This window comes from Acanthaster planci, linkage group LG20 (assembly GCF_054643075.1).
Source record: "Acanthaster planci isolate LZ-2023a linkage group LG20, COTS_SCS, whole genome shotgun sequence".
Taxonomy (NCBI): domain Eukaryota; kingdom Metazoa; phylum Echinodermata; class Asteroidea; order Valvatida; family Acanthasteridae; genus Acanthaster; species Acanthaster planci.
This window is the reverse complement of record NC_141796.1, coordinates 1,132,831-1,142,801: the sequence shown is the minus strand read 5'-3', so window position 1 is coordinate 1,142,801 and position 9,971 is coordinate 1,132,831. Positions and strand designations below refer to the sequence as shown.

Sequence of the window (9,971 nt, the reverse complement as noted above, 5' to 3'; positions counted from 1 at the left end):
TGTCCACAAAACTTGGAACAAAAGGTTTTCTCGACACCGCAGCTGGAAGTGTCAGACAAGCCAAGCTAGAAATACTTAATATTCCTTGTTATTTTTTAGAGATCCATTTTGTTACAACTTTTAAAAGCAGTCAAAAGTGCAGAGTTAAAAACTGCAAACAGCAAACAATGATAAACAGTGCAGTCATTTTACCGCCAAAGTCCCAACTTCCACATCTTAATAAAACAGCAGAATCCTTGATACAAGTATTGTCGGAGGAATGACAGCAACCTTTGACCTTTGCTGAAACGACATGAAATTTATCTACACAAGGTAACAGAGGGAGGGAGTGTTTTGGAATTAACCAAGAGAAACTCGAGTTAAGTTCACTGTTATTTTGGAGATCTTTAAGCGGTTTCCATCTGGGCGTACGTACATAAAGAATACACAAAACTCACATTTTTTCTTCGCAGTCAATTTTTTTTTCCTTTTGCAAGGTGACGTAGGGTATTGAAATAGCATTCTGTAGAGCAGGAATTGCCAGCACATGAACGCTGTACGCCTCTTACTTTAAATTTTCAATTTCCTCAAAGGTCAGTTTGACAGTTGAAATCCGTGTCTCAATGTGCGTAATTCTGTGGACGTGCGTTGCATCAAGATAGTAATGGAGCTAACATTGTTCAACATGTAGTTGACTTATACACGATAGAAGTTATCTGAAATTTATGCCTGACGTATGTTATCATTGAGGTAATGGGCAAGTTCGGTATTTCAAAATGCAATGTCACTCGGGAGAAAAACGCGCGCCTGTCTACGCAAAGCTGGATGGAAAAGGCAGACCTTATGTGTGTGTGCTACTGTTCCCGAATGACCTCGGAGGCCTTTCATTTTGCGCATGCGTTCTTGGAATACCAAACTCGCTCATTGGATTTGAGGTCTTCAGGGCTGCTCTGGACGGGATCCCGCGGATCGGCCGCCACGGCTTAGTCTCGGTCGCTGCGACTGGCACTGCGGCTTTCCCGGCTGCCGTTCTGCTCCGGGCTGCGGCTTCGGGAGCGGCTGCGACTCCGGCTACTGCCGCGGCTGCGACTGCGTCTTGGGCTTGCGCTGCCCCGGTGGCTGCGGCTTCGTCTGGGACTAGCGCTGCGCTTGCGGCTAGGGCTACGACTACGGCTTTTCCTGTCGAAGAAAAAAAGCAAACAAACATAATGTCACAATACAACATAAACTTAACCTTAATACTTCAGAAAGTAAAATATTGGCGATCTTTTACGTGCACGTACTCACTTTCTAGCAATCTGCACGTCTCGCAAATTATAAAAAAAGGAACCTGCACACTCTACAATTGTGGCTCAAAGTTTATGTAAGCTCTGACTTCACGTTTTAAGGCCTGCTCTTTTGATATCACGTCCGTCGTTTTTTCCGATGGCTACTTGTACAAAAGTGAAAAACTTCAAAAGTGTTACAAATCCCACTCGACAATCAGAACCACCAGGTGACGTTACACGTACTACTAAATGACAGTACAACCTATAAAAAGTTGATGGGACAAATGCCAATGTTGAATGAATTTGAGGTCAAATCGAAAACCAGCCAAACGGTGACATTTCTGAAAACTCTGTCCACCCTGACAAGCTGTACAGTGAGACAGGCCTGTTGACAAGTTTGAGATTTTGCAACGTTTATGCAACCGTTCTTATTCTGTAATTAATCAGCCAGTGCATCCACTTGACAACCAGTAAATAAAGGTATAAATGTAGAGTAGACATTCTGATTGATGAGGTATAGAAAAGGAATTTTGCCAGAACAAATGTTCACTTAACGCTTATAACACTTTCAGTTGAGTTGACGTTGTTTTCTCCAAGAAAATGACATTCAAGTTTTGTGTCCTTACCGAGGGGAGTGGCTTCTGCTGCGGCTACGGCTCGGGGTCCTCTTGTGGTGGCTGCGGCTACGGCTACGTCGGCGATCCCTGCTGCGGCTGACATGGTGTTGTAAAGAGAGATTCAAATGACAGTGTACCTCGTTGGTATGAAGGGGTTCCTGGGACTTTGCAGATAACCTAACAGGAACCTTCGGGGCAGGAACTTCACGGAGGCATCAGAGGCAACTGCCTCGATGCCCCCTGGCTTTTGCCTCAGTGCTCATTGAAATGACCCCACAGACAAGTTGCATTTCTAATACAAGTGCCCTTCTCAAATCTCAAGGGATTGCCTTGTCCCTTCAAAAACAAAGTTCCTACCCTAATTCTTGTATGTTCAGGAATGAAAAACAGTGAGAAACAAAAGATTGGGACTTCAAATGGCCTTGTCATAAGCAGACACGGGTATTGACAGTGGTCTCAGTAACGAGGTTCAATGGTATACAAAGCATGGTAACAAATCCGTTGTATTTCTGAGGATGGTGAAACCCATAGAGTTATGGTTCATGTAGTTTTAATTAACACTAGTGGACGACATACTCAAAAAGTTTGGACACCTCCTGGGTGGCGACACTCGAATTCCAGTGCGTGTTTGTGGATTTTTCATTTGACCAAGTTTCCTGTGCTTCCACCTGAAGCAGCGACCGGCCTAAAGGCAATCTCATTTCAGATTTTCTTTCAACTGCGCCACTAGAAATTTGCACTGGGCATCTTGGCCACAAAATTAATGAAATGTACCCACCTTCTGCGCTTGCGATCACGGCTGCGGTCACGGCTGCGACTTCGTCTGCGCACGGGGCTCCGGCTTCGGGACCGGTAGCTGCGTCGTCTACGATAAAAAAGGATCCTTGTTCAGTACTGTTTGCACATGCAAACTGGCTGTTTGGTTGGTAACCCTAAGCACAGCCCTTTAGTCTGCTGTCAGATTCATCAACTTTGCTGGTGTTCCGCTCTCCGGTTTCCTACTCTGCCAATTTCTCAATGATAGGAACTCAGATAGGGCAGAAAAAAAACCTCCGCGAACAAAAAAAAAACAAAACACAGGCTAATAAATATCCACGGCAATGGGACATTACCTGCGATCACGGGAACGAGAACGTGAACGATACCTGCGAGGAAAAAGTGCAGGAGAAATACTGTGAAACCTTGCTAGATTTATAACAACAGTCAGGAATGCTTAACTCAAGTTCATCCAACACTGCCTTTCAGGGGGAAAAAAGACAACCACATATTATTGGAAAACTGAATAAGTTCACCAATTTTGTTTACCTTGACCTGCTATAGCTAGCTCCAAAGCCTCCACCTGTGCATGGGGGAAAAAGGGAAACAAGTCGTATTCACCAGGGGATTGGAAGGTATGGTGTGCAGATGTTACAAAAGAGCAAGAATCAAATTCTTCAAAATATTGAGGGCTGATACAGAAGAAAATACTGGGCTCTGATTTCCTTTTTGAAGTTGGAATGGAAGGTATGTTTCCAATGCCTTGCATGTCTGAAAAGAGAATATTATGCAGATGTGGAAACAATTGAGTCTTTTTCGTTGCTTGTAAAAGTTTGAATTCCTCCAGTGCTCCCACCCAAGTGAAAACAAATCAAGTTGTGGCATAAAATGGCTGGCGAGTGTTTAGGTTATGTGCGAGTGGAGCTTTGGTGGATTCTCCTGTGAGGTGCAGATTCCGGTCAACTACAAAAGCTTCAGGTGGGCAAGTGACGTTCCTCGTGAGACTGGAAGCAACTTACGGTAGCCTCTGCTCTCACTGCGGCAGTTCCGGGCAAAATGGCCGATACCGCCACACTTGTAGCACTCATCATCGCTCTATAATTGATTGGAGGTAAAGCAAGGCAATAAATCAATACAGATGGCCGGTCAATAAACACACCATAACGATGTAGTACTTTGTTTACATGTGCACTGGCCCATGGCGGTGAGGTAGGACGTAATCTACTGAGCCCCCGATAGGAATGTGGGCATGTTGTAAACAAAGTCTGATGTCATTGTTGTAGATCTACTACGGCTAAAAAAAATAAGTTTCCAGTTTCCAGTCAATTACGCAGTGGCAAGATTCCGGTCGGTCAAGCACGTTTGGCAGCTTTCGGACGTTGTTTTATACCAAATGAAAAACTAGCCAAAAGGACCTAGGCGGTAAGGCTTAAGCAATCAATCAGTAACCTAATCTGATCATTAACTGACCGATTGTCAACCTTCTCCAACAAAGCCAACTTCATTAGTTCTACATGTATATGAACAATTTACATCACGTTTACAATCTTCAATGCTGAACAGCGTGCAAGTAGATACCCAGAAGGCCAAGTCCTCAGAATTCCTGCTTAGTTACATCCCAAAGGTAATGCAAGCCTCATCCTTCACGACCAGCATGGACGTCAGTGTTTTCATATTTTGTTGACCCACAAAAACTTTCATATTACTAGTCTTGGTCACGCATGGGACAAAAAGAAGATCTCTTCCCTGGACCCCGCCATCAGTCACCTGTAAGGAAACCTACTGATGATCAGGGAAGTTGAACTCACCACGCCACGTTTCGGTCCGCGGGCCCACTCTACGACGATGCTCTGCCCACAGATTTCCTGGCGGTCTTCGAATTTCAAAGCATCCTGGAGTACATGGCGAGATGCACAAATGTGAGTTTTCCGTGAAAGCTGATCCAAACTGTTCTAGTGAAATCTGTCAACCATATCTGATCTATGCCTCTCCCTCAAAAGTTACAATTTATTAGTTTTCAGATTTCAAGAGCATTTCAGCGGTTACTTCATTCTTTGCCCAGAGAAAACTCAGACGGGTTGAAAAATATGCGTAAAATTGAGACTGTAACCTCTGACAGAATTTTTCGGACCATTTCAACTTTGTTCGTGGAAGTGTTCTGAATGCTTTTCTTTCTTAATAAACTTAAAAGACAGTCTGCTCTGGCTTTTCAGAACGGAAAAATGCTGCATAGGAAATGCTTTAAATTCCTAGACAACAAAGTCAAACAATTCTGTCAGTATGTGGAAAATGATGGAGGTTGCTCAAAACAGCTACTGCCAAGATATATTCTAATACGTTAACCCTAACCCCCGAGGCCTTTTCACCAGGAACCATCCTCAATCCTCCAAAATCCTCTGATTTTCAACATGAAAAAATTGCATTCAGCCTCAATCCTCCAAAATCCTCCGGCAATTCCTGTCATTATGTTGAGGCAGTGCGAAAGGCATTCTTGAGCTGTGCAGTTGATTCAAAAGAAATAACGGGCTGAATTTGTGCTTGGCTGAGCAAAAACAACACAAGGACTAATCCATGACCTTCACAGATGGCATCCTTTGCAATCAGCCATGAACTTTTGCCATTCACCCTCAATCCTCCAATATCCTCCAAAACCACCTGAAGGATTTTGGAGGATTGAGGAGGGTTAGCGTTGACGAATGTTTTCTTTCAGGTTTGCTGATATAATTCTGTTCACAAAATGCTGGTAAATGCAACACACACATTCATTACAGGTGCGCCATGCACTACACTGTACAACCCCAACCCTCCTCAATCCCCCCAAATCCTTTGGGTGGTTTGGAGGATTTTGGAGGATTGCGGATGAATGGCTGTGGGTTGGGCCTTGTGTTGTTTATGCTTAGTCCTGCATAAATTAAGCCTGTTCGGAATCAAATGCACTGCTCAAGAATGCCATTCGCACTGCCTCAACATAATGGTAGGAATAGCTGGAGGCTCTCGAAGGACTGAGGAGCTGGCTACCTCTCATTTTGAGCACAAGTACAAAGATTGGAAGATTTGGGAGGATTGAGGATGTGCCCCAGCAACGAGGAAGTGGTGGGTAAGGGTTGCAATACATGCATATGTACACTTATTGTCAAGTAAGCAATGTCCATTGTGTTTTGACATTCAATTCAAAGGTAGTTTTGATTTCCCAAAGCTGCTTGCTGAAAGCAATCACTAATGACGAGCATGAGAGTACATCCAATTTAATTATTCTTTCATTTCTTTCGTATTAGAGGATACCTTGGCAATACTTGTGAGTTGTTGGAACTTTCTGGTATTTACGTACTCTACGTAAATCTAAAACAGACGTCAGTCGACAGCAGGGTTTGGTTGGTCTGTCATAGCAAAAACCTTTGGCGCTGGGCTTGCATTTTCTCACTTGCACACCAGTGGTCTCTGGCCTTGGATTTTGGGTATCTTTTGGGTATTTTATTGGCAAGAATCTACGACTTTTGGTAGAGCGCCCTCTGGAGGTGGCAGCGGCTAACTCGGTAGCGGCTCTCGTGCCGGGAGACCGACACTTGGGGTCAAGTCGGCGCCCCTCCCGCGATCGGTTTCGGGGAGGGCAGGCACTTTGGTCTTTTGGTTCAGGTAGTGGGTGTGGCTTCGTCAACCCAATGGGCGGGCTTAACGGTACGGTAGGTTTTGGGTAGTGCGGCTGACCAAGTGTTCCTGCGGTAGTGACCGACAGACTTTAAGGTAGGCAAAGGTACTCGGTCTCGCTGTAATCATTGGGAAAAACAGATCACATCAATGCTAACAAACATTCAACATTTGGACGCTGAGTACAAATACGGTACAGGCACCACCAGTGACCTCTAACCTCTAATCCCTGGGTTTCCCCAAACCCAAAAAATTCAGCTCTGAACGGTTTCATCCAATGGCATACATGTACATGCAGATGTAATCTTTGTGCTTGTAACAGAATCAAGAAAATTGGCTAGGTTCTTATGTATACAAAGCAGTTTGGATGAGATAAAAGGTCCCATCTGCTTACAAACCTCAGCCTATTGATGTTAGAAAAACAGTTCTCCATATTCCCTCCCCCAAAAAGGTGACTACTCAGCTTGGTAACTTTTTGACACTTCACTTCATAAACATCATTCCTAATACTTTTCTCAAAAAAGTTAAAGAGCACTTTTTATTTTGTATACACTTTTTCTATATTTTATTTGATGCTTTGATTTTTTTATTCTAATGAGCACACCGTCTAGACAAACAAAAAATGAAAAAAAGGACTAGACCCCACTCATTGCCTGGGAAAGAATTACAAGTGCAGAAAAAAGCGGTCCTTATCGTTTTTTTGAGTAGTGTACTTGGAAGTCTCATTTCCCCCAAGAAAAAAAAATCCTATCGTGCCAAAAGAGAAAGGTTACTGACTGTTTAGTACCCCCGTCTGTTTTTGAAAACGGCACTGCATAACATAAATGTAAATGGTTTGTACTGCATAGACTAATCCCTCGATCAGAATTAGAGGCCATTCCTGCGAGGCCATCCTATCTGCATACAGGCGGTATGCGCAAGTTGTATTTCTCGCAGAGCAAACGGGTGTCGCGACTTGCCAAAATGTGCGCGCGCACTCCAGTTAAAGCCTGTGTGCAAGTGTGATGGCCCAGCAAGAGTGGCGTCTCCTAGGCTTGACTTAAACTCGAGAACAACGATGACCGTCAGAACATCTCATAGAAAAAGATACAAATAGTTACGACAAATCCACTGGATTGGAAAATACAATAAGCCAATTTTTGTTTTTCACGAAACTAAGGCACAGTTAATATGTTTCTTTTTTGCTCGCCTGAAAAATTAATGCCCCCTCAAAATGGAATACTGACCCCCAACTCCCTTGGGTGTGGCCAAAAACCATATTGAAAGCGGAGGATTCAGGCTGTTAGGGTTAAGACAGTATTTAGGAAGCTTACCTCGGCATCTCTGCGGTCTTCATAGTCAATAAAGGCGTAGGCTGCAGAAATTTTACCATAACAGATGATAATGAATATCAAATGGAATGCTCATTGGACAAATGGGAAAGAATCCCACGATACAGACACTGCTTGACAACCTGTGCATATACCCAATAAGACTGGTCTAAAAACATGAAGACTTTATTAAGTGAATATCTTTAACATTTCCACTGCTAATTTTGACTTTTCAGGGACTTTTTATTGCTTTTGGATGGCTAATACGTCACGGCGGGGAAATTCATTCAGAAAATCGGAAGAAAAATTCTCTGCTTGCACCCCCAATCACATCAATTGAAATTGCCAGCTCAAGGTCATTTAGTCTTATGTAAATGTACTTCTTCCTGTTCTAACCCCATACCAGCCTAGGCATTCTGTGCCCTAACTATGTACATGTAATAACCCTAACCTTCCCTAACCACACAGAATTGAACATCACCAAAGTGTGTGAATTTGTGGCACTGGGTACTGTACCCCTAAACTGCTTGTGCTTTAACATGGGTTCAGGCATACCCAAAATAAACAGAGTCCAACAATTTTTGTGCACCGTTTACCATAGGGTGTTGGACTTTGTGTAAATGGGTATGGTTCCTGGTAAATCACTCTAGGGAGTTAGAGTTAAGCTACACGTTTGTCACTGAAAGGGAGAGCATCATCATAACTTGTCTGTTCTGCAAATCTGCTACAGAATTCAAAAACCAAATCAGAAACGAATTCAAGTGACTATTCCTTAATTAAAAGACATCTGCTTACCCATTCCAGTTCCTATGAAATGTAGATTCATCAGCCATGGGTGGGATCCATGCCCGAAAAAAAAAGCACAGGAAAGACCATATTTAGTCCCCCAACAACTATTTGGCCACTCACTTAATCAACTTAACCATCAGTCAGTGGGTTTTATTTTACTACATAATTGGAACCACACTGTGAAAAATAAAGGAATCCTTTTTGAAGGACACATACAGTACAATGCATACATGTATATGAACACATATTAGGTTGAATGCAAGTTGGTTCACTGCACAATTATGCATATGAAACAGTGAGGCACAGTTGTTGGACAGCACAAAGGTGCAATCTGACATTCCTGTGAGGGACTGTTGGTGCAGTGCTCAATACGACACAGCTGTGCATTTTTGTGCTGCTTACCAACTGACGCAAAGAGAGGCTCTTAACATGGTGTCCATGGAACTACGGTGTAATTCAATTTTAAGGACTAATTTCTAAATTTAATATAATATCGTGTAGGTTTTTAAATTGGTTTTCTTTCACTAACTATTGCTTTTTGTTAATTTCCTTACAATTGCTGTAATTTTTAATTTTTCCAGTGTTAAGCGCCAAGGAACACTTACATACATGTACGTTTCAATGGACTGGCACTGTGTATCATTATAATTATAGATGTAATTGAAAAAAAGAAACTCCTTCTTATGCTCTGAAATCCTTGTTCTACCACTTTTAAGAGCTTAAGTTTAGGCTACTCAAGTTTGCTGTCACAGGAAAATTTGATTGGTATTTTCCAGTCTTTTTGCCTTTACCCATTCAATCTCACGGTCGCACTCTCATACACCATCTTTAAATTAAAATGAGTACGAGGATCCGTGCCACAGTAGTGAGGCCAAGTCTAACTTAAGGCATGATACTCGTGCTACTGAAGGAGTAGCCGTAGGGAGTTTTGTCATTTTTTTGTGAAGAAAAAAAATGAGGCACAGGTCAGAGCAGGTCACCAATATGGGGCTCATAGGGTCAGAGGGTTGTGGCATTCTAATCATCACAAAGATGGCGACAAGCACGCCCAGGCGTACAAACATAAGGTTACCAGCACGTACATGTAACGTCAATATTATTGGAGGGCCTAACAGTGAACACGCAATGACGCATGACACAGCCTCAGCTACACGGAAACTTGCTTACCATGCTTACCGTATTTCAGTTCACATCTCAGCATGGGGCCGTACCTTCTGAAAACCTCCTCAACATCCCTTTGCCGTGTCTGTTTGCTCAATCTTCCAACGAAGAGTTGGGCAGACATTTTGACCCTAAATACGCTGAAACTAAAGTGAAATTATTACTTTTCCCGCCGCAATTTTCTACAAAACCCACAACGTGCTCTGTACTCCCAAAGATACAACTTCGTTTCAAAGTCTTTCGTGTTTGTGATTTAAAGCAAGAGAGATATGAACAGATGGACTCGTGGCCCTGTGTACGAAATTGTCATAGATGTAGTCAGTGCCCCACCAAGTCAGACGCTTAATTTTCCTTATACAAAGCCCGACGCCACACCAGTTAGTTAATATTATTGTGTTAAATATCATTTTGAAACCACAATAATTGATTTGAATCGATACAAAGGT

General features: G+C 42.9%; 1 protein-coding gene across 2 annotated transcripts; it reads right to left on the bottom strand.

Moving 5' to 3' along the window:
- Window positions 1–818: 818 nt before the first annotated feature.
- On the bottom strand, window positions 819–9,817 carry LOC110975408 (uncharacterized). Of its 2 annotated transcripts, XM_022227868.2 has the most exons (10): window positions 9,541–9,817; window positions 8,371–8,382; window positions 7,579–7,619; window positions 4,429–4,512; window positions 3,640–3,715; window positions 3,170–3,203; window positions 2,977–3,009; window positions 2,643–2,729; window positions 1,874–1,960; window positions 819–1,158 (listed from the first exon to the last, which is right to left on the bottom strand). In XM_022227868.2, exons 1-10 carry the CDS (start codon window positions 9,647–9,649, stop codon window positions 963–965), a joined length of 759 nt encoding a protein of 252 aa, XP_022083560.1. In that variant the 5' UTR covers window positions 9,650–9,817; the 3' UTR covers window positions 819–962. The 2 variants fall into 2 exon arrangements, with proteins under 2 accessions (XP_022083560.1, XP_022083561.2); XM_022227869.2 differs by lacking the exons at window positions 2,977–3,009; window positions 9,541–9,817 and having other exon boundaries at window positions 8,371–8,414.
- Between the last annotated feature and the right edge of the window lie 154 nt (window positions 9,818–9,971).